Raw genomic sequence first — 23,852 nt, forward strand, 5'->3', positions numbered from 1 at the left:
CTGCTATGTCAACAACTTACCACGAAATCCGTTACAGTCGTGATTCGCTGGTTGAACATTTTTAATTAGACCGCTTTTTAGTTGGACCTCCGCTAGTTGGACCATTGTCCAACTAAAAATCATCTGAATGTCAAAATCTTAAAAAATTTAATAAATCAAATTTGGAGAGTTTTTGACATCTGTCAGTCGGTCCAACTAACGAATCAAATTCGTTAGTTGGACAGAGGTGTGGCCCAACCAGCGAATCACGATATTATCCGCAAAAACAAATTTATATTTCTTAAGAACATCTCAGCGCCTCCTGGCAACATAAAACTTCTGTCCCGGAAGCTATTTGAAAACCAACTGACCGATTGGAGTGAAAGTTAGAGTATACATTTATTTTGAACAAAATGATCAATGGACATGTTAGGAGACATATGTTTTTCTACCATTTAATTCCACTATGTAGAAAAACATATGTAAAGTGCGGTCATTTCGCTAGGACCTTCGTTCGTGTATAGGATGTTAGGAGAGATTCTTCCTTCTAATTACTCAAATATCTGGACCCTAGATCACTCCTAGATAGCGACCCATCAACACATGGATCTGAACCAATAGCTTTACTTCCCTTCCGAAGGACTACAGATTCTTTCACCACACAAAAATCTCAACGATCTCTGCTGAGATTGACTCCAGACCGGCGGGGGTAAGCGCCGTTCACGCTTACCTCTCAACCACAGACGTCGTCAGGAAAAGATTAATAAAATAAAAACGCTGTCGAGAACTGAATTCGCGCCGAATCCACGCAATGCGTCAAATTGAGAACATAAAACCTCGATAAATATATGATTAGTGCTCAAAAGCCAACTGGTAAAATTCACTTTGAAGGAAAATTACAGAGGAATCATTCATCGTCCAGCACAGCCGTTTGATAGCAAACAAAAGAGAAAAGTTTTCTCTTTCGTTGACTGCTATGCACCATGCCGTGGTAATAACGGTTTCTCCAGAATTTGTCCTCAAAGTGAATTTTGATATTTGGATTTTGAGCACCCAATCATATGTTTGTCGAGAAACGCTTCAAATCCGGGCAACCGTTACAACCCTGCAAATGGTCACACCTTCTTATTTTACCATCTTGATAGTAAGTGACGTTTCACTTCTTGTTGATGTTTACCGTGTTTCAGTTAAGAGCAGTATTTTAATGTAAAAGTTTTAAAAGAGTATAACTATTGAGAATACTGCAAAACTGCATCAGAAATGTAACATACATTAAAATGAATACAGAAGAGGCGCTGCAGTGTAAGCTAGAGTTCGAAGACTTCAAGCTAACAGAAGTTCAGTGTTTTAATGATGATCAAATATTCGTCGATGTTGCTGCAAGTAAACCAAACGATAGTGAAATTAGCAATTTCGATTATTTAAATGCTGATTGTGGCACAGGAGATAAGAGTACTCGACTTTTGGAAAGTACAGACACCGAGCATCTACCGCTCGATTGCGAAAACTACAATGCATCTAATCAAACGTGAGTTTTTTATGTGTTGTTGCTGGCTAATGTTATACTGATATTTCGATTTTAGTTATCGCTTAAGGTTCAACTGAGAATGCCATAAAAAGCGTCCATCTTTTAAAACGAAAACAGTTTTTTTTTCGCTGCCCTTTACACGATCTTCATGAAAATCATAAATTCGGCGCATAGATGAATTGATTTATTTTAATGAAAACTTCCTCAGTTGAACATTGATGAACTGCGATAACGAAAGCGCCGTTATCAGTTTGCTAACGATACTCATATTTTCAGCGAAGAGCATCTTACAACTTCCTCCACAAGAGATGACACTCTAAACAGTTTGCAGGAAGCATCTCCCATCGCCAATCGGAGCGATTCTACGCGACCACACGACTGCGAGGTTTGTGGTAGGCGATTCATCGATAAGTTGAAACTGGTCGAGCACATCCGGGTACATAGCAGTGAACGGCCATTCAGCTGTGATGTCTGTGGTAAGGCATTCGCTAGCGAACAACCTATGCAGCGCCATCGGTACATTCACACCGCTAACTTCAAGTGCACCGTGTGTGGCAAAGCTTTTGTCCACAAATCTAACCTATCCAAACACCACCTTCTTCATATGGATGAGCGGCCGCATAATTGCAAAGTATGTAAGAAAAGATTTACACTGAAACACAAGCTGACCTTACACATGCGCGTTCATAAGAATGAGCGGTCTTACAAGTGCACTGTATGTGACAAAGCTTTTAACAATCAAAATGACCTGACGATACATATGTTGACTCATACGGGTGACTGGCCTTACAGGTGTACCGTATGTAGCAAAGGCTTTAGTCACAAATGTGCGCTGGATAAACACATGTCCGTTCATACGGATGAGTGGCCGCACAAGTGCACTGTGTGTGGCAGAGGTTTTACTTACCAATATAAGCTGGATGAACACATGTTCGTTCACACAACCGAGCGACCCTACAAGTGCGCCGAGTGTAACAAAGGTTTCATCCTGAAAAATAGGCTGACAAAACACATGCTCCTCCATACGGGTAAGAGATATCACAAGTGCACCGTGTGTGGCAAAAGTTTTGTCTACAAGTATCATCTGACCTCACACATGATAGTTCATAGGGACGAGCGGGCTCACAGGTGTGCTGTTTGTGACAAAGGTTTTAACTATCCAGTTGCCCTGATAAGACATATGTATATTCATACAGGCGACTGGCCGTACAAATGCACTGTGTGTAATCAAGGTTATACTAACGAATATAAGCTGGACAAACACATGTTAGTTCATACGAGTGAAAGCACGCTCAAGTGCCCTGTGTGTGATAAATGTTATGTGCGCAAGGCTCGTTTAAAGGAGCACATGTCATCTGGGTTGTGTGCGGCAAAGAATACATTATGATTGCTATAATTTGTTTTAAGGAAGGTTGCTATAATAAAATGAAGTCTTTAGAACTTTCTCTTAATATTTTGGGTAAAAAATAAAGAAAGTCCGACGCAACTGTAGGGGGATCACTTATCTACTCTTTCGGCCATCACATCATATAATAGTCGTACAGTCCTGATTTGCTAGTTGGGCCACATCCTCTGTCCAACTAATGAATTTGATTCGATATTTGAACCGAGTAACGAATGTCAAAAACTCTAATAAATGCGTTAGTATAGTGTAAATGCATCTGTTCACACCTGCAAGTATTGTCACATCGATTGTTATTTTTATTTATCAGTGTGTAATCGGGCTGTCTCAACAACCTATTTCTGCAACCTATGTGCATTAACTGTACACCTACCGGCTCACCGTAGCACTTGACAGTGTGTGTAGTGCTTTACTGCATAATTGTCCCATGTGTATAGGTAATCTCATAGCACATGGGACAATTATGCTTATAACGGCAGTTTCTGGTCACACCTACGACCGCGCACCCGGCTTCCCATGAGCGTTTTGGCGGCTCAGGACTCCTTCCATGTTGCTCAGGGATCAGTGGTGCAAATTTTCATTTTCAAATGCCAACTTTCAGTTCAATCAAACCCAACCATGATTCAAATTCAAAGACTCCCTCAATCATTCACTTTCAAGTTGGCGGGATTTTCATAACTGAATCGTACGTCTTTATTTCAAATTGATGCTTTTTCATTTACCAACCAAAGCTGTCATCTGCTCTGTAGAGACCAGTTTAGGTTAAATGTCGTAATGTTTTGCGTTTTCAAGCTTACATGGACAGTAAGAACTATGTTCAGAGTAGTTTTGCTTGAAAAACCTAGTCAATACCCCAGTAAAGAGATATTGAAATTGAAAATGAATGGAAAATGATTGAGCAGGTCGGCTGTTTGAATGAATAATGGAAACGAACAACTACGAATTGAACATAGTAGGGCATGATTTGAGAATTTTTCCTCCTTCAAGTTCAAAACAAACTGTTGAAAATTTGCAGCTCTGTCAGGGATACATACACATCCATGCATACATACGGACTTACGGACTTCCTAATCTCCTTTTTGTCTCCTAAGTTCGAAGCGGATCAATCGACTATTAATTGAAACGGTACATATTAGCAGTAGTAGTCCTTACTCGGGAATACTTTTCCTACAACTGTGCTGTTTCATCTCTATCTTATAACATAATTCGATTATCCCTGTTCTAGTCTATACACGTATTCATTACATTATGGACCAGGCAAACTCTCAATTTTTTCTATTATTATTATCCTGAGTAGCTAGACCAGTGAAGGTATTTTAGGATTTCGCAAAAAGAAGCTACCCATAAAGGGCATAAGAAGTATTTATCCACTATTCCCCATGAATATCCGCCTGGTTCGACTCGAATAGACCACACCGACCCGAAAGGGTTGCTTATCATTTCTGAGAGCCGGTGTTTAATAATCATAAGAACAAGTTCTGAATAATTAACTATCTCTTAGGTGCCAGTCCTGCACTCCCCTCCTGAACTAGCCTCATACCCACGATCAAAAGAGTCGACAACTAGTAGGATCCACATGTCCCCCACCCAAGCGAATTGATCAACTTGCAAGTAGTAGCACATATCTACCAACTAGCCAAGAAGACTTCCAAATCAATGAGAATGGACCATGCCAGTCGACGGCCACAGGCCCAGCGCCATCTCGTACAGTTCCTGAAATTAAGAATTTTGTTAGTGCTACTTACAGATTTCATTTCAATGGTAGTTTCATTCTATCATGTTAAACTCGCTTGCCGCTGCTCATCTCTTCCGGCATTTCGACTCCGTCGGTCGACCGTCCCATAGAAAGGATCTCTATCGGATCCTCAATTTCCGTCGGAACTCGTATATCAGACGCTCAAGGAGTTCTGCTGGCTCGAATATCGACTATCTGAAGCGAAAAAGGCATTATTTACCACATTAAATATAAGTCCCTAATCTTATTGAACAATCTTGGGAGATTTAATATAGTTGCACTCGCTGTACTTTGGTTTTCGGGAGATGTAAAAAAGTGAACTGCACAGGCATCAGGTCGATAAAAGAATGAAATATATTCTTCGGTTACCTATCTCTAACCTATCATCTCTCTTTCATTCTCGTACATCTGTCATTTGATACTTCACGTCTACTGTGAATCGACAGTAGAGGCTTTTATAGTACAATTCTTCCCTTTTCAGAAGATTTTACTTCCTATTCTAGTATAAACTTCTACATATTTACATCTAATGCTAGTTAAATTCAATTAATTCATATATATCTGTTAGATATTTCAAATTTCTGAACGGATTTATTAATCCGGAATTTTCTCTGAACACTTATGTATAAATGAATTCTGGGTCTTTAGCCCTCTTCTTAAGCCGCTTCGAGCGCCTTGGGCCGCCTCCCGGCAAGTTCGCCGTTGAAGCCTTTCTTTTCACGCTTCCTCTGACCTTTGCCAGATCATGCTCCGGGAATCCCCGAAACACTTCCTCGTCCGAGCCGCTTTCAGCTCCGTACATCTCTCCGCAATCGTTATTGTTACATCGTTCTTCGCGTAAACCCGGCATAATTATGACGTTCGGTCTCATCTGTGGGTCCCGTTCGTTGTATCGCCTAATCTGCTCTCTGTGGGCCTTTATTTCCACGTTTCCAAGTACAACCTGGAAGGTATTCAACGAAAGTTGTTTTAGAAAAATTGTCTTTACCCATCTGTTCGGTAAATTGTTGTGGTGATTTTTGTACCAAACAGTATCCCCCTCCATTAGATCACTCAAGTCGTCATTTGACTTCTTGCAAGTTTTTGGAATATCTAGTTTTTTTTCATCATTTGGGATCTGTGATACCGATAAATAATTTTTGTAATGATTTTTGGGATTTATAAGATCAAGCATAGTTTTTGGTTTGTAGAGAAACACTTTCTCTGAGGGTAATTGCCCGTCATTTGTCACAATATTATTCCTATAATTCATTAGGAAAAGGTTAATTTGATCCTCCATGTCAACATCTACCAAATCAGGTTCTATTAAAAACTTTTTTAAAACTTCTTTTGTTGTCCTCACCAGCCTTTCGGCTTGTCCGTTGCTTGAAGGATTGTAAGGAGGACTTTTCATCACCTTAATCCCTTGCTTTTCAAGGAACGAAACAAATGAGAACGAATTGAAAGGAGGACCACCGTCTGATACCAGAACATCTGGTAACCCAAATCTCGCAAAATAAGTTACCAATTTCTTCACCACTTTCGCACAATCCGTGCCTTTTTTCATCCATTCTACCTCCAACCACTTTGAGAATGAATCAACAATCAATAAAAAAGTGTGGTGAGAAAAATGAAAAAAATCAATATGAATCCGACTAAAAGGTCTTGCAGTAGGTGTCCAATGAGACAAAACCTTTGTCTTTGGCACTACTAGCATGCTACCGCACACTTCGCATGTCGTAACATAATTTTCAATATCTTTGTTTATCCCAAACCAGTAAACTTGTTTTCTTGCCAAATGTTTCATTTTAACCATTCCCGCGTGATTGGCGTGCAAAAGTTTAAGTATCCCGCTTTGCATTCGTTGTGGAATTACCACCCTGTTTTGATACAATACGCATCCATCAATTATTTCCAAGTCACTTTGATTGGCAAAAACGTCCCTAAAGCGTTTATCCAACTTTTGCGGCCAACCATCACGCATAAATGTCATGATCTGTTGTCGTCCTTTGACGCATTTGCAATCATTACAAAATCAATTGGGAATTCCCTACTAAAGTTTATACTCCTTACAAATTCTTGATCAATTTCAATGGGAACCGACTGCTCTAATGGGAATCGCGAACAGAAATCCGCATTACCCATTTTAGCAGAAGGCCTATACTGGATTTCAAAGTCATAAATTGATAATTCAAGTATATACCTTTGCAGTCTTGTTACGAAAATTGAATTTTTGCCTTCTTTGCCGAATATTCCTATCAATGGCTTGTGGTCAGTGTAAGCTATGAACCTTTGCCCATATAGATATTTATGAAATTTTTTAATGGTACAAACTAAGGCCAAAGCTTCTAAATGAAGAATCGGGTATCTTTTTTGTGCGTTATTTAACGTAAAAGAAGTAAAACAGATTGGCTTTTCAATGCCATCAATTGTATGTGCAATTACACCTCCCAGACCATAGCCTGAAGCATCTGTTACAACTATTATTTCCTTCCCAGGATCATAATATTCTAAAATATTAGCTGAAATCAAAGAATGTTTACTATCTTGAAAAGCCTTTTCGCAATTCTTGTCCCAATTAAATTTTATATCTTTTCTCAACAAATTGTACAAGTAATACAATTTGGAAGACATATGAGGCACAAATTTATTATAATAATTTATTAATCCCAAATAGGATTTCAATTCATTAACATTTTTAGGCACTTTTGCTCTCTGTATTGTTGATATTTTATCTGGGTTGGGTAATAACCCTTTTTCCCCAATAATGTGTCCCAAATAATCCAATTCTGAGACAAAGAATTGACATTTTTCTAAATTTACTTTTATGTTTGCATTTGCAAGTCTTTCTAGGACTAAATTTAACTTATTACGACAATCGTCCAAGTCTTTACCTGAAATAAGAACGTCGTCAAGATAGCAGAACACTCCATCAATTCCCTCTAATATTTGATCCATAATTTGTTGAAATATTGATGCGCTAGATGATGCACCCTGTGGTAAACGATTGTAAACAAATAACCCTTTAATCGTATTGATGACCATAAATTTCTTAGACCGTTCTGTTAAGGCAAGTTGTGTATAAGCACCTTGCAGGTCTAAGGAACAAAAAACCTTACAGTTTGCCAAATTAGCAAACAAATCACTTGCCGATGGTAAAGGGTAAGTATTTGGTATCAAAACTTTGTTTATAGACACCTTACAATCAATAACAAGTCTAATCTGATCATCTTTTTTTACAACTACTATCACAGGTGATGCCCACTCGCTGGTCTTTACCGGAGTTATCACATTCTCTTTTTCTAATTGATTTAAATAAATTAAAACTTTGTCCCTCAACCTGTAGGGAACGTCATATGCTTTTTTAAAAATTGGAACCTCGTTTTTCAAAATTAAATCTGCCTCAAATCCTTTGATTGGCGTTGAAAAATCTTTCCTAAAAACGTCTGAAAATTTACTTTTGATTTTTTCTATATAATTATCACCATTTGGCGCTATCACGTTATTTATACTCTCTGTTATTAACTTTTCATTAGAAAAGAAACGCCTCCATTGAGGAAAGAAAATATCTAACCAGTTTCTACCTAATAATGGCAGAAAACTGTATTCAGTGTCTAAAATCAGAATCATCAAAACATATTCATAACCATTCAGTTGTACCAAAACATTTGTTTCACCCTTTATTTTTAATTTAGACCCATTTACTACCAGAAGTTGTTTGTCGCATTTGCGCAATGGTTTATCAAAAAGATTCCTGTACTGGGTTTTACCCATAACAGTAACAGTCGATCCGCAATCAACTTCCATTTTTACTAATTTATTTTCAATTCTGACATTTGTCAGACAAGGTTCGCTAATCTTATTCAAGGACTCAACACACATACACTGCAATTCACCTGGATTCCACTCGTTAAACTCGTCCTCGCTGTCCGTGTCGGTCCTAGCATTCGTTGCCATCCTACCCATCAGATTTGTCAGCTCCTTTTCCGCACTCGTTCCTGGTTTCGCTGTATCTACGAATTTGACTGCGTCTCTTCTAATATTCTTTAGCTTAAAGCATTTCTTTTTTAAATGCCCCTTCACTCCACAATAATCGCAAATAAAATCGGCAAAGTTTCGTTTAAATTTGTTTCCCTGATAGTTGCTATTGTAATTACTGTGTCTGTTGTTATTGTGACGGTAATCGGTGTTTTTATTGTATTTAGATGCTCGATGAAAATTTTGACTGTAATTATTCGTGTTAAACCTATTGTACTTGTTCTGTGCTTGTAAATCTCGTTTGTTATCATATGGTTGGAAGCCTAATCTGTCATGAATTGGACGCTTTATATAATTTACTTGCTCAGGAGGACCATATGGACTGTGAGTGGGATACTGGCCATAGCCGGAATGAAAAAATTGATTTACTTTTAATGTGCGTGCATTGTCCTTTGCCATACACCATGTGGTGATGAACTTGTCCATCGATTCTACTGTCAACTTTTCTTCATTTAAAAGTAATTGCTTTAAATTTTCATCTCGCAGCCCTGCCAGAACCCTATCCTGGATAGCAACATTTTTAAATTCGCCAAAACCGCAGAATTCTGCCTGCAGTTTAACTGCTTGAACAAAATCCTCGGCTGACTCATCAGGTTGTTGAACCCGGTTACTAAAGCGGAAACGTTGAACCAAATCAGGTTCAGTTTTATCTAATTTCAATTTAAGCTTTTCGATGATTGCACCGTACGTCGCCGCAACGAGAGCGTCTTTAGTATACAATAATTTTAATTGTGAATACACAAAAGGACCGCAAAGATTCATTAGGTGAGACTTTCGTTTCGCCTCCGTCACTTCATTAGCTTCGAAAGTAAAATTTAAACGATCGGCCCAGTCCCCGAAAGGAGTACCTTTACGGTAGGGCTCGATTGTGGAAGCCAAACTCATTTTAATAAATCTCACTTGATTAAACAATTATCGAAAATAATAAAAAAAAAGGAAGAAAATGCGTAAAAATACACAATCAATGTCGATTCCAAAGCAAAAATAGGTGTAAAATGACTTACCAGATGGAACGTCCGGCCTTTGCCAGCAGATAAAAGATTTCAAAGATAAACTTAACCTCAATTTCCACGTGGTACAAATACAACTTGTTTTTCAGCCGTCCGAAACCAGAATTCAGCCGTCGAAACTTGCCTATATAAAATAATGGAAAAGACACTCTTATTATTAAATTCAAATAATTGTTTTACACCCTCATTATTTTCTTTGTTCCAATTAGAACAATACTCTTATTGTTTGTTTTTGTTCTAATTAGAACAATATCCTTTGTTCGCACTACACTGCTAAATTGTTGAAAATAGACAATCGTCCCCACATGAAGCGAGAAAAAAAAATGTTCAATACACAATCTAAGAAAAAATTTCAGAAGAAGCTTTGCTTTTGCCTCACCGAACCTCCGTCGATCTTATTGACGCTACACCGGCACGCAGAAAAACTTCCGATGGCTACCAAAACTTCCCAGCCGTCGATTAATCGTCACTTGCGGCGGATTTTTACAATGGCTTCCTTGATAAAGCGCGTCACTTTTTTGCTCGCCTTTCTCCGGAGATCGAATGCCTACTTACGCTGCACTTTGCTAATCGGTGGTGGAAAAAAGTTTGTTAGCTGCACTAGCTCCGTGTGCAGAGTGTAAAAAAACTGTGTAAAGATGATTATCCTCGTCGCCACTGAACAATCTTGGGAGATTTAATATAGTTGCACTCGCTGTACTTTGGTTTTCGGGAGATGTAAAAAAGTGAACTGCACAGGCATCAGGTCGATAAAAGAATGAAATATATTCTTCGGTTACCTATCTCTAACCTATCATCTCTCTTTCATTCTCGTACATCTGTCATTTGATACTTCACGTCTACTGTGAATCGACAGTAGAGGCTTTTATAGTACACTTATAATCAACTGAGACTGTCTGTCTATTCTAGCGCAGAAACGCTAATGATGTGACCATTAATAATACGTTAGACAACCTCAATTGACACCCTTTGATACCAGTTTGGCCTTACCAAGCCGTAACGCGGGTGGCGGCGTGAAAGTTGCCGAATAGGAGTTGAAAACAGCTTGAAGCAACATCTGATGCTGCTCCAAATGCATGTGATATCCAAAACTGACTAATAGTTCCATCCAGCCTAGTTTGCATACCTTACATAACTAGACTCACTGTTCTCTATTCACCCACAAGTATTGTCACATCGATTGTCAAAGTAAATTTGAGATGCGATTTTGGCATTCAAATGCTCTTTAGTTGGAAAATGGTCCAACTAGCGGAGGTTCAACTAAAAAGCGGCCAGTTAAAAAGTGACCAACCAGCGAATCACGCCTGTACCACATCCCCTTTTCTTTCGGTATTTTGTTTGAAGTATTAATTTCTGTGAAACCATTTTATATAAACTGTATGTATATATACAAGAACAGGATCTTGTAGGGCTTGTAGGGCTAAACCTATTCAACTGCTTGACATGGCGCCCAGAGCGATGAATCGGGGACGTTGTTGTGTCTGCATCGGACTAATTCTCACGTGGTAATGATCTGGGACAGGACTTGCCGATAGATGTTTTCTTTTTCTATTTTTTATGTTCATTCTATCGTTCGTCTCACATAGCCTCTTTTTTGCGTCACATAGTTTAAATGGACTGGCTGCATTTCACAGCACCCCCTGGCTGCATTTGACGTTCGATTTTTGGCTATTTGCATGTCTCGTCTCAGGTAATGATGAGTCGTCTATGTCAGCATGAGCTGCTGGTTGGATAATTGCTTCATCTGAAATACTGGCATTTTCATCGCTTGCGTTTGCATTGCTTTGACAAGATTCACTAATTTTTTTAAAAGGGAGATTGAAATAAATTTGCGAAATTCCGAACCCATTTTGCTCTATTCAGTAGCTTTGTTTATTGGCCTTTTTTTTTTAAAAAAAAAAGGTGTGAATTTGGCCCCGTCAGTGTTACCCGCCCCGAACCTATAGAAAAAAGGGGGTACACGAATTTAGAGTGTATCGATCGAGATGTCAAAACAAGATGTTTACACCTAGTATCAGGACAAGGGAAAGAAATTAGTGTTTAAATTGAATTTTAAAGTTATCACAATTCCTCAAATGGTCCCTCTTTTCTAGCTTCCCTGTAGTGCGTTCTACTGGCTCTGTTTTTGGAAAATCTTCCGAAGCTAGCTCAAAGTTGTACTGTTTTGTTTTACCTTGCTGTTGGAAGTTTGGTTGCGGTGCGGTTCATCGGATAGTGGAAAGAACGGCACGAAAACTTGAATTAATTGTCTTCAAGTAAACCAAAACATGGAAGACACCCTGCAGATTGAGCTGGAAGCAAAAGATTTCCAGTTAGCAGAAACTCACTACTCCAACTATACCGATCAAATATTTGATAATGTAGACCAAGACGATGGCACTGTAAATAAATCAACCGATATTGAAATTAATAATTTCGAATGCTCGAGTAAGGATTGTGACCCGGAGGGAGAGAGTACTCAACTCTTGGAAAGTACAAACACCGAGCAATTACCATTCGATTCCAAAAGCAACAATGCAACCCAACAAAAGTGAGTCCTTTTTCCTTTTTAAAAAGTGACTGGCTTTGATGTTATAGTTTTAATTTCCTGAGGCTTAGCGAAGGAAAGAAATAGACTGCTAACATTCAAGTGGTGTCGAGCGAAGGTTTAGAAACAATTGAGCGAAAGAAAAAGCTAATGATTTCCGTACTTTCAGCGAAAAAAATCTCATAGCCTCCGACAAACGAGACACCACTTTACAGGTAGTATCTCCCGAAGATTCCACACGACCACACCAATGCGAGGTTTGTGACAAGCGTTACGTCAAAAAATCAAGTCTGGTCGAACACGTCCGGGTACATAGTGGTGAAGGGCCCTTTAGTTGCGATATCTGCGGTAGGACATTTATCAGAAAATGCGATCGTGCTAATCATCGGAAACGCCACACCGATAAGCAATCGCACAGGTGCGCCGTGTGTGGCAAAGATGTTTCTCTCAAAGCTTGCTTAAACAGGCACATGCTCATTCACACGGCTGAACGGCCATACAAGTGCAGTCTGTGTGGCAAAGGTTTCATCCAAAACTGTAAGCTGGCATACCACATGCGGGTTCATACAGGTGAGCGGCCATACAAGTGTAACGTTTGTGGCAAAGATTGTATATACAAAAAGAAACAGACCACCCACGTGTGCCTAGATACGAGTGAGCGGCGGGACAAATGCAACCAGTGTGGCAAAGGTTTTAGCCCTCAAAACAATCTGACCATAGACAAGAACTTTCATACGGACGAACGGTGGTGCAAGTGCGACCGAACAACAGCTCAGCACTCCAATGATGTGAATTGTGGCACAAAGAAAGGTTCAGACATCCAACCATCACAACTCGATCCCAAATGCTACAGTGCATTGGATCAAAAGTAAGCCCGTTTTTTAGTCTAGTTATAGCGTTTTTAAACGATTACCATATTTTTAGCGAAAAAAATCGATCTACTTCCGATACCCGAGACGATGTCGGTAGCGGTCTTCGGGTAGCATCTCCCGTTTCAAAGAGCCACTCCACACTGCCGTACGATTGTGAGATTTGTAGCAAACGATTCACACAGAAGAAGAACCTGTTGCAACATATCCAAACACATGAACGGACTTTCAGTTGCGATGTCTGCGGTAAGACTTTCCCTAGGAGTGTTGATCTGCGCCGTCATCAGTATATCCACACGGGTAAGCGGCCCTACCACTGCACCGTGTGCAGCAAAGACTTTCTCTCCAAAAATCATTTAAACACTCACATGTTTATTCACACGGGTGAGCGACCGTACAAGTGTAACGTCTGCAGCAAAGATTTTATCTACAAAAATAAATTTACCAATCACATGCTAGTTCATTCGAATAAGCAGCTGTTCAATTGCACTGTATGTGGCAAAGGTTTTACCCTCAAAGCAAACCTGACCACACACATGCTCATTCATACGCGGCCATACAAGTGCGACGAGTGTAGCAAACATTTTTCCCATCAATATAAGCTGACCAAACACATGGCCATTCATGCGAATAAACGGCCTTACAAGTGCAATATGTGTGATAAAAGTTATAACCATCAATCTTGTCTCACAACACACATGTTCAGTCATACGGGCGAGAGGCCGTTTCAATGCACCGTTTGTGGTAAGGATTTTACTAAAAAATATAAGCTGACCAAACACATGTCCGTTCATACGGATAAGTGGCCGTTCAAGTGTACTGTATGTGAGGAAGGCTTTTCCCAGCCAACGGAACTGGCCACACACAAGCTCCTTCATACGGGTGAGTGGCCTTACAACTGTACAGTGTGTGACAAAGGTTTTACCTACAAACATAAGCTGACCGCACACATGCTCCTTCATACGGGAGAGCGTCCTTTCAAGTGCACTGTGTGTGGTAAAGACTTTATCCACAAATATCAGCTGACCGCACACATGCACCTGCATACGAACGGGCGGCGCTACAAGTGCACCGTGTGTGTTAAAAGTTTTAGCCATAAAACTAACTTGACATGCCACATGTACATTCATACGGGTAATTGGCCTTACAAGTGCACTGTCTGTAGTAGAGGTTATACTGATAAATGTAAGTTTGATAAACACATGTACCGTCATACGGGTGAGTGGCCGTTCAAATGTTCGGCGTGTGGCAAATGTTTTGTGCACAAAGCTAGTCTAGCCATACACATTTCAGCGGAGAAGTGTGTGGCAAAGGATTCCTTGCAGAGTGTTGACTGAGGAAGCACAAATCCGTTCATATCTTTATATTAACGCCTTTGGTTGTGGCGGGAAAAAAACATCACAGTTGATACGGGATCCAAAAGCATGCAGTGCATATAATGCGTTTAGATATAATAATGTAATTTTAGTAAAGAATCGTAATCTTGATCATTGCTTTTATTAATATTGAGAAATAACATTGGCGATTTTAGCTATACTGGCCATAATCACACGTCAGTCCCATGGTCTATGGGATTCCCTCTCTACATGGAACTAAATTGCGATTATGCGCAGTATACACTTCAATCAATTTTAGTGTCGGGGTCATTGGACATATTCCGCGTTAAATTTCCCTCAGCGTCGCATGTACGTATATCATGGTTTTACTGGCTTTCCTACATTAAATTCGCAAGAAAATGCAGTCACTCTCGCTGTGGTGAATAAGCCAAGAGCATATTATCTTCTACAGTTAACAACCAAGAACAACGACATTGCCTATTGGATACGCACTGCTATATCTTCCCGCAACGAAGCCAGTGACGCATTCCCACAGCCGATAGGTAGGTTGAGTTCCGACAAAGGAGCAATTTTTGCCTCCCTAGTTAACAGGTAAGGATTAAGTAAGTTTGGAAGACTATCTCAAACATAATTTATGAAAACAGCGAAATTCGCATTTGGTCCAAATATGGAAAAAGGCGATGGTTTTCTCAAAGTTTTGATTTAAAAGATATTTTAAAACCATATCGATTTGCACTTAAATATTTTTTTCAGTCTGCTTCCTCATTTCGTACAGATCAGAGGCTAAAAAACGCACCGCTTGCGAACAGCAGACAAACAAAAATACTACTCGCGCCGCTCTAACGCTCTAGACACAGGAAAGTTCCGTTGCACCTGTGAGTGAAATGAGTGCACCACAAAATAAATTTCGTCCATTACGGGAGAACACAATCGCGATTGATTTTTCGCAGACTCTTCTTGGACCTTCAGTGCGCGAGGTGGAACACTTGGTCAAGGTGAAAATAGAACTTGATCTTACAGAGGTTTCACACGTCCAGGTTCACCACACGAGGCAAGTAGTTCTTATAACGTTCAACTCCTTAACCGAGGCAGAAAGCTTCGTAGCAAAGAACAATATGCAACATGACGTTGAATATGAAAACGTCAAAACCAAGATCCCCGTGTATATGGACCTCGATCTAACTGAAATACGCCTCCATGATTTGGCACCCCGTACTAGTGCGAATTGTATTAAAAGATTCATGTCGAAGTATGGAGAAGTGGAATCCACCACAAACGACACTTGAAGAAACTTTTTCGCTGGCATACTCAACGGCGATTGCGAAATTCGACCCTCTCGGACTTGTTTCACCAGTAATTGTATTGGCGAGGCTCTTGGCTCAGCGATTGTGGCAGCTCAAGTCTGGCTGGGATGATCCGGTCGACGAAATGACTGCACAAAGGTGGCAAGAACTACAAACATAGCTATGCCATTTGCACCAAATCGCTATCCCAAGATGTGTAACATTCGACGGAGTAATTGCTTTTGAGCTGCACGGTTTCTCCGATTCCTCAACGGTGGGGAGCCTGCATCTACGTGAGAAGTCTGTTTGCTGATGGTTCAGTAAAGCGGCCCTGAATTTCTCCAAACGCTGGACTTCGAGTTCGAATCTCCGGAGCCTGTCCCAGATAATTAATTGCCAGAGCTCAAGGGAATAATAGCCACCACGGCTTTAACCCAAGCAGCACCGCTTGTTGACAAGCAGTTTCTACAACAAAATTCGTTGAAAAGAAGCGTACATAAACCATTATTCAACGGATTTAGCAACTAAAAAAGCGCACCAGCAAAAGTTTCTGGTTATGCAACCAATCGCGGCCATTACAAATGTTGCTTGGGAAGTATTGGACCGTTTTCATTCCTCTCCAGGTTTGGAAGTTTTCGTACAATGCAATACATCTTGGGTTACGTACCATGATTCGCCGAAAATTTCTGGAAATGTCCGCCCCAACGTCAAACAAGTCGGCATCCAGTGGTACGTTTACTGATTCGGCAAATGCATGTCGAATAACTTCACGTCGGGCAGGTTGGTCTGATGAACACAATGCGACAGCGATACTGGCTTCTGAACGCACGCTCTACAATCCGAATGATTACACGAAAGTGCGTGCGATGTTTTCGAATCAACCCAACCAATACTAGCCAGTTAATGGGAAACTTGCCCGCAGCAAGAGTAGTGCCCTCGCCACCGTTTACCGTTACCGGTTTGGATAACGCCGGTCCCTTCCTCATCAAGCAAGGGGCACGACGTCCAGCATTCATGAAAACATACGTATGCGTCTACGTGTGTATGACTACAAAAGCCGTTCACATGGAAGCTGTGCCCGACTTAACTACCGATGACTTTTTGGCATCCCTAAAACGATTCATCTGCCGACGTGGAATGGTTCAGCAACTGCACTCGGACAACGGCACGAATTTTCGGGGAGAACACCACGAGCTGAATCAGTTATTTCAGCAATTTCACAACCAACAAGCTGTGGAAGCCATCGGAGATTTTTGCCGCACCCGTGAGATCGAATGGCATTTCATTGCACCCGACGCACCAGAATTTGGTGGACTTTGGGAGGCCGCGGTGAAGTGTACAAAAACACATCTGAAACGCATCGTCGGGAACGTTAAGTTATCGTTTGAAGAGATCGAAGCAGTACTGAACTCACGACCGCTGTTCGCCATCTCCAACGATCCTGTAGACCCGCTGATGATCACACCTGCTTGCTATTTGATCGGCCGTCCACTTACTGCAATGGCCGAAACTTCCTTGGAAGATGTTAAAGCCAGTCGCTTGTCTCGATGGCAGCATCTCCAACTCATCCGGAAACATTTTTGGCGCTCTTGGAGTCGGGATTACTTGAATACGTTGCAACCTCGAAAAAAGCATCTCCGAACTATGCCGAATATTCGGGAGGGCATGGTAGTCTTTCTCCACGATCAAAGTCAACCTCCACTCAACTGGAAGATGGGTCGCATCACAGCAGTCTTTCCTGGTCCTGACGGGTTGGTCCGATCTGTCGACGTGATTACGGATAGAACTACCCTTCGTTGTGCCACCAACAAGATTTCGGTACTGCCCATTGAAGACAACAGGCCCATCCCTAATCCAACTACTCGTGATGAATGTTGAGAAGCCTCAACGGGGGGGGGGGGGGGGGGTGCATGTTCCGTCTCCCGCCAGAAGCAGTGAAAAGCGAGTGCGACTCGAGCAAGCAAGAGAAAGATCATCGGCAATGTAATATTCACCTCCTTCATTCGATACATTTAACCGATACCGAAACCGTACGTCTGTTCTGCCATTCGTTCGAGCCAGTGGCGGATCCAGGGGGAGGGTCCTGGGGGTCCAGACCCCCTCCGATTTTTTTTTAACTTAAGAAATTTTAAAATAATTTCTATTTCAAATTCGTTCTAAGCTCAAAATCATTCTAAATCAGATTTAACCACTAAGACTTACTTGAGGATATTAGATATTACGTTTGTACACTGAACATTTCAAACTCGAAATTTCAGACCCCCTCCGAAATTTTTTTCTGGATCCGCCCCTGGTTCGAGCGATGATTTTCAGTTTAGTTTTAACCAGCTGAAGCGCAACATCAATACTAAATAAAGGTGTAAGTCGTAAGAGTAGCTATCCGTGTTTGCTTTTCCGACCCCTCCTGAAGTAACAATTTTGATACAGTCCGCTGCATTGTCGACCCATTGCGTTTGGGCTCGAACAGATTTAAAGAATTACAAATAAAACTTGTACTCTTTTTCTCTGTGATATTAGGATTGATGATCTACGTGCTCTTGTTCGAATAGCTGGGCGCCGCTACTCTTGAAGATGGCTGGAGGGAGATCCGTTCCACCATAGGAAGTACTGCTATAGCGGCACTAGGTACAGCGATTCCGAATCGAGGAAACGACTGGTTCGCTGACGAATGTAAGCTTTTAAAAGAGGAGAAGAATGCAGCACGGGTGAGGATGCTGCAGCACGCAATGATACAGAATGTAGAGCGATACAAGCAAGCACGGAACAGGCAAACCTCGGTCCTCCGGAGAAAGAAGCGCCAACAGGAGGAACGTAAACGACACACGGAAGTTCTACGAGAAGCTGAACAGTTTGCGCACCTCAACGGCGAAGCAGCAGAGGACGAAGGCGGTATGACAACGGATCTTGGAGCAAGCGAGGAAGACGATAGGCTGCCGGCCCCTGATCTCCAAGAAGTCAGCTGAAAGTCGGCTCCGGAGAAGATCGGTCGACTGAAAAACAATAACGCTACCGGTGTAGATCAACTACCCAGCGAGTTATTAAAATACGGTGCTGAAACACTGGCTAGAGCGCTGCAATGGGTAATCACCAAAATTTCGGAGGAGTGCATGGAGGGTGTCGTTTGCCCAATCTACAAAAAGGGTGACAAGTTGGATTGCTGCAACTACCGCGCGATCACACTACTTAGCGCCGCCTACAAGGTCCTCTCCTAAATTCTTTTCCGCCGATTGTCACCATTTGCAAGGAAGTTCGTGGGACACTATCAAGCGGGATTCATGGGTTCCCGCGCCGCCACGGACCAAATATTCGCGATTCGGCAGTTTCTGTAGAAGTGCCGTGAATACAACGTGGCCACACATCATTTGTTCATCGATTTCAAATCGGCGTATGACACAATCGATCGAGATAAGCTATGGCAGATAATGCACGAGTACGGTTTTCCGGATAAGCTAACACGATTAGTCAAAGCGACGATGGATCGGGTGATGTGCGGTGTTCGAGTATCAGGGACACTCTGGAGTTCCTTTGAATCTCGAAGAGGGTTACGGAAGGTGTAATAAGGAGAGCGGGGATAGACACGAGTGGCACGATCTTCAGGAAGTCCGTCCAGCTTCTTGGTTCGACACTGACATAATGGCACGGAACTTTGAGGCGATGTCGGAAACGTACATCAGACTGAAAACTGGAGCCAGCAGGATTGGATTTGCCATCAACGTTTCGAAGACAAAATACATGAGAGGAAGAGGTTCTATGAGACGACAATGTGAACCTCCCATCCCGAGCTCGGATTGACGGTGACGGAATAGAGATGGTCGACGAATTCGTGTATTTGAGCTCACTGGTAACCGCCGACAATGATACCAGCAGAGAAATTCAGGGACGCATCTTGGCGGAAAATCGTGCCTACTTTGGACTCCGGAGGACGCTCCGATCGAAGAAAATTCGCCGCCGCACGAAGTTGATTATCTACAAGACGCTGATTAGACCGGTGGTCCTCTACGGCCACGAGACCTGGACTATGCTCGTGGAAAACCAACGCGCGCTTGGAGTTTTCGAACGAAGGGTGTTGCGTACCATCTAAGGTGGCGTGCAGATGGAAGACGGAACGTGGCGCAGGCGAGTGAACCATGAGTTGCATCAACTGCTGGAAGAACGATCGATCGCGCATACCGTAAAAATAGGACATTTGCGGTGGGCTGGACACGTCGTAAGAATGTCGGACGACGACCCGGTGAAGATGGTTCTTGAGGGCGACCCTACAGGAACAAGAAAACGGGGAGCACAGCGAGCACGGTGGGTCGACCAGATAGAGGAAAACCTGCGGACCCTTCGAAGACTGCGAGGCTGGCGACAAGCAGCAATGGACCGAGTGGAATGGAGACGGTTTCTGCATACAGCAAGAGACAACAAGGCTCTAGCCTGAACGGCAAGGTAATTAAGCTCTTGTTCTCAGTATAGAAACATTATCTATATTTCATTTTAATTTTGCAGCGCTTGGTGGGGCAATGAGAACACAAGTCAGTCCAATGACGATGATAGGAGGGGTAATGGCTGCATCGATAATGGCGAAACTTCACCACCATGTATATAATTCAATTCACGGAAAAACCTAACTACCGTTATAATTTAGAGAACGACACAATTTTACTGACGTAAAACTAAGATTGTAAAATGAAATCTGGCTGCACCCAAAATTGCCCTAAATCATATATCGTTCTCAAAAGGAGGTAAAAATATGTGCACTTACCTTAAGGACGCTTGCCGTTGTCATCATACGATCTCGGGAATCGCTTGATGATTTCCTCTCCGTTAGGATGTATGACGATGCTTTCTCTTTTCTCCTCGTCGTCCCGTTGCCAATCCGACGGTTGGCCGAAGCTGGAAAGGCTCATTCAATTGCTTCGTCCAAATTGTATGGGAACACACCGACTTTTCGCTTTCGTTTGCTCAGCCACCAACTTTCCTCTGCCTCCGCGAAATCTATAAGATTAGTATTAGCTCATCTGGTTTGTTTCCCGATAACTTTACACCTTCTATTCTGCGTGGCAGTCTTGTTTCTCAAATCGAGTGGATTGGTATCGTCTGGCTCCAGTACTTGCACAAAATTGTCCGGAAGCACACCGGCCCTGTCGGCAGCGTGCCTTCCCACCAGGTATTGACGGCACCCTTTGTCAAAAAGATGCTGAAAATGCGGATTTTCCCGCAGTTAAATAGGTCCGACAAGCGCCGATGACGACAACGTGAATTCCCCTCGCGAGCTGCGCGCTTCCTTCTTTTGACGTTTTTTCCCACGTCCGGTCTTAGTTGCCAGTCAAATTTTTTCGTCGTCAAGTGAGTGTTTTTGATCGCACACCTTCTTCTGTCGGGTATGCCGTGCACGCTTATAATAATTACCTCAATGAACCATAATATAATTTTGTAATTTAACTGAATGTATAATAATTCTTCCACTGAATATATTTAAAAGTTTTCTCATTAAATCTACGACGAAATCATGAAATAACTTCGCCCTTCATACACCCCCTGACACTTCACACACATTTGGTTGATTGGAGCATGAGATTTTTTTTCACCGGAGTGCTTGCTCACCGACATGTTCACTCGTATGCGTGTCCAGTTCCTGCTGAGTGAGGAATCGTTGGTTGCAAATTTCACAACTACAAGACTGCTCGGCACCATGAGAACGCCTATGCCGATTAAGTACTCGGGACATCACAAAATCCTGTCCGCATATATCGCACTTGAACGGCCTCTCGCCACTGTGAACGCGCATGTGCTCTGTGAAATGAGACTTCTGCAGGAATCCTTTGTCACAAATGTCACACTTGAAGGGGTAGATGCCCTTGTGCGTTCCTTTGTGTAGGCCGAATAAGTAATTATCGTTGAATTGTTTTCCACAAATATCACACCGATGCGGTTGTGTGTCTGTGTGAGTACGTAGGTGAATAGTTAGTTTATGTTTTGCAGCGAATCCTTTCCCGCAGATATCACACGTGTACGGTCGCTCGCCGGTATGAGTACGCTTATGGATCTTCAAAAAGGTAGTATAATCGAATCCTTTCCCACAAATATCACACTTGTGGGGATGTTCGCCTGCATGGGAGAGCATATGAGTGAATAGATTATCTTTGATAAAAAAAATTCTGCCACACACGAAGACATGTGCGGCCACTTACCGGTGTGTGTACGCCGATGGCGAGAAGCGGCACAGCTTCTGATGAATGTCTTACCGCAGATATCGCACTTGAATGGCCTTTCACCGCTGTGAATGCGCATGTGCGCCGTTAGAGTAGCTTTACTCATGAATCCTTGGCCACACACGTCGCATTCGCCAAAAGTAAATTCACCGCGATGTGCACGGATATGTTTGACGAGGTAGTACTTCTCGACGTATCGTTTGCCGCAAAGTTCGCATTCATGGAGTCGCCTAGAATCTACGGTTTCGATGGAAGCGGCTCGCTTCGAGCTGTTGAATGTATTTCCATTGCTCTGCACGTCGCATTTTGCTTGGTTAATTTTCGATTTTTTATTGCTGGAAATATTAGTTTTACTTATTAGTAAGGCTTGAGTGCTAAATGTTTTACCATGTGAAAAGTGAGAAATATTAGGGAACAAGAAATGAACAGTTGTTCTATGAATAGAATAGAGCAATTTCTGGCCGAATCGTGAGATAAATCCTACGCTGGAAGGAATGATAGAAGTACACAAAATAATAGAACAGACGCACCTGTAAGGGTGATCGCCACTATGAATGCGCTTGTGTCGCTCCATGCGGGAAACGCAATCGAATCCTTTACCGCACACATCGCACGTCTGCCGATAGTCACCCGTATGAACAGGCATATGTTTAAGTAGCATATATTTAGTTATGAAGCCTTTACTGCAAACTTTACACTTGAACGACCGCTCTCCGGTGTGTAAATACCGATGTTTAGTACCATCGCTTCGTCTGGCAAATGTCTTTCCGCAGATATCGCAACAGAATGGTCGTTTGCCGGGATGAGTCTGCATGTGTTCGTTGAGGTTCTTTTTGGCAGGGAATCGTTTTTCGCAAAGCTTGCATCCGTATGGATTGGTGACATCGATTGTTGGGATGGAAAATGCATTCTTCCGAACATCGTCCTGCGTGCGGTACGATATCTGCTTATTATCGCTGAAAATATCGGGGTCGTTAGTAAACTGGAGATGCCAGAACTAGCCTTAGAATATCTGCTTTTTCTACTTAAAAGCTGAAATTAAAAATAAATGAAAGCGAACCAACCTTTGATCAAGCGCATTGGAGCGATTACAATCGATAGGTGTTTGCTCAGTATTAGGACACTTGAAAAGAGGTATATTTGTTGCTTCACCTTCTTGTGATAAGTTGTCTAATGTTTGTTTTGTACTCTTAGCGCATTCGTCCATATCGCTGGTTTTAAAGCTAAAATTGAAAAAAATCGCCAAATCTCAAAAAACCAAAATATGAGCAGTAGGGTTACTGCTCTCTAATTCATCTTAGCACCTCTATTCATCCCACCCATTTGAACACATTAGTTAGAGCAGTATCTGCTATCTCTATTCAACACATTAGCTCAAATGGTGAGATGAATAAGGGTACGTTGTAGTCAACTTTTCGCTTCGCTCAAACGTGAGTATTTTACATTTTCCAGGCAAAAATTTTAACTGTACTGCTTCTTAGGAACGAAGTAAAGATGATGATACCTATTTAAGCGCAATCCTGTCACTCTAAGTCGAATTATCAACGAAATAGTGTGACATCCTGACTAATGAGATGAATAAGGGCTCGTCTACCCTATATGAAAAGTAAATACGAATATTCAGCTCGCTTTACACTTAATGACACTGTTTACACGGTTATATAAAACAACCTGCAGAATAAGTTCTTTTAACTTACTTTTGAGTTGTGCGTCGCTTTCGCACTTATTAGTGTTGTCAAAAACAAAACGAGAGGTTCGACTCAGTCGAGGTCTTCCGTGGAGGAAGGTACTTTTGAGTTGTTTGGGGTGAACTCAAAATTAGGTAAATTCAACTTAAATTTGAGTATAAAAAACCTATCAATGAGTTGTAATTTTTGCCGTGGTTAAATGGAAACTACCTTCAACACGGTTTACCTAATTTTAAGTTCCCCCACGATACCACGAGATTGAGTCAAAGGAACTCAATTT

The 23,852-nt window shown here is 41.8% G+C and overlaps 4 protein-coding genes across 5 annotated transcripts; 3 read left to right on the forward strand and 1 right to left on the reverse strand.

The window, feature by feature from the left end:
- The first annotated feature begins 1,161 nt into the window (after positions 1–1,161).
- LOC131691449 (zinc finger protein OZF-like) lies at positions 1,162–2,947 on the forward strand. The gene is made up of 2 exons (XM_058977852.1): positions 1,162–1,507; positions 1,784–2,947. The coding sequence occupies exons 1-2, from the start codon at positions 1,257–1,259 to the stop codon at positions 2,892–2,894; spliced, it is 1,362 nt and encodes a 453-aa protein (XP_058833835.1). The 5' UTR covers positions 1,162–1,256; the 3' UTR covers positions 2,895–2,947.
- Positions 2,948–11,572: 8,625 nt separating this feature from the next.
- Positions 11,573–14,554, forward strand: LOC131691456 (zinc finger protein 665-like). 2 transcript variants are annotated; one of them, XM_058977874.1, is made up of 4 exons: positions 11,578–11,707; positions 11,765–12,201; positions 12,368–13,066; positions 13,123–14,554. In XM_058977874.1, the coding sequence occupies exons 2-4, from the start codon at positions 11,939–11,941 to the stop codon at positions 14,402–14,404; spliced, it is 2,244 nt and encodes a 747-aa protein (XP_058833857.1). In that variant the 5' UTR covers positions 11,578–11,707; positions 11,765–11,938; the 3' UTR covers positions 14,405–14,554. The 2 variants fall into 2 exon arrangements, with proteins under 2 accessions (XP_058833849.1, XP_058833857.1); XM_058977866.1 differs by having other exon boundaries at positions 11,573–12,201.
- Positions 14,555–16,485: 1,931 nt separating this feature from the next.
- Positions 16,486–17,565, forward strand: LOC131676220 (uncharacterized). The gene has a single exon (XM_058955342.1). It carries the CDS (start codon positions 16,486–16,488, stop codon positions 17,563–17,565), a length of 1,080 nt encoding a protein of 359 aa, XP_058811325.1.
- Positions 17,566–20,832: 3,267 nt separating this feature from the next.
- LOC131691468 (zinc finger protein OZF-like) lies at positions 20,833–23,406 on the reverse strand. Its single transcript, XM_058977887.1, has 5 exons — positions 23,389–23,406; positions 22,949–23,107; positions 22,415–22,840; positions 21,864–22,219; positions 20,833–21,780 (listed from the first exon to the last, which is right to left on the reverse strand). The coding sequence occupies exons 2-5, from the start codon at positions 23,089–23,091 to the stop codon at positions 21,257–21,259; spliced, it is 1,449 nt and encodes a 482-aa protein (XP_058833870.1). The 5' UTR covers positions 23,092–23,107; positions 23,389–23,406; the 3' UTR covers positions 20,833–21,256.
- Positions 23,407–23,852: the final 446 nt, after the last annotated feature.

This window comes from Topomyia yanbarensis, chromosome 1 (genome assembly GCF_030247195.1).
Source record: "Topomyia yanbarensis strain Yona2022 chromosome 1, ASM3024719v1, whole genome shotgun sequence".
NCBI lineage: Eukaryota > Metazoa > Arthropoda > Insecta > Diptera > Culicidae > Topomyia > Topomyia yanbarensis.

What these genes read in the sequence shown, in the direction of transcription:
- LOC131691449 (XM_058977852.1), top strand. Translation starts at nt 1,257, where the DNA reads ATGAATACAGAAGAGGCGCTGCAGTGTAAGCTAGAGTTCGAAGACTTC. An exon ending in TACAATGCATCTAATCAAAC is followed by an intron (nt 1,508 to 1,783) that starts GTGAGTTTTTTA and finishes TCATATTTTCAG; the next exon opens with CGAAGAGCATCTTACAACTT.
- LOC131676220 (XM_058955342.1), top strand. Translation starts at nt 16,486, where the DNA reads ATGCGACAGCGATACTGGCTTCTGAACGCACGCTCTACAATCCGAATG.
- LOC131691468 (XM_058977887.1), bottom strand. Translation starts at nt 23,091, where the DNA reads ATGGACGAATGCGCTAAGAGTACAAAACAAACATTAGACAACTTATCA. An exon ending in TCCAATGCGCTTGATCAAAG is followed by an intron (nt 22,841 to 22,948) that starts GTTGGTTCGCTT and finishes CGATATTTTCAG; the next exon opens with CGATAATAAGCAGATATCGT. An exon ending in CCATCGGCGTACACACACCG is followed by an intron (nt 21,781 to 21,863) that starts GTAAGTGGCCGC and finishes TCTCCCATGCAG; the next exon opens with GCGAACATCCCCACAAGTGT.
- LOC131691456 (XM_058977866.1), top strand. Translation starts at nt 11,939, where the DNA reads ATGGAAGACACCCTGCAGATTGAGCTGGAAGCAAAAGATTTCCAGTTA. An exon ending in AACAATGCAACCCAACAAAA is followed by an intron (nt 12,202 to 12,367) that starts GTGAGTCCTTTT and finishes CCGTACTTTCAG; the next exon opens with CGAAAAAAATCTCATAGCCT. An exon ending in TACAGTGCATTGGATCAAAA is followed by an intron (nt 13,067 to 13,122) that starts GTAAGCCCGTTT and finishes CCATATTTTTAG; the next exon opens with CGAAAAAAATCGATCTACTT.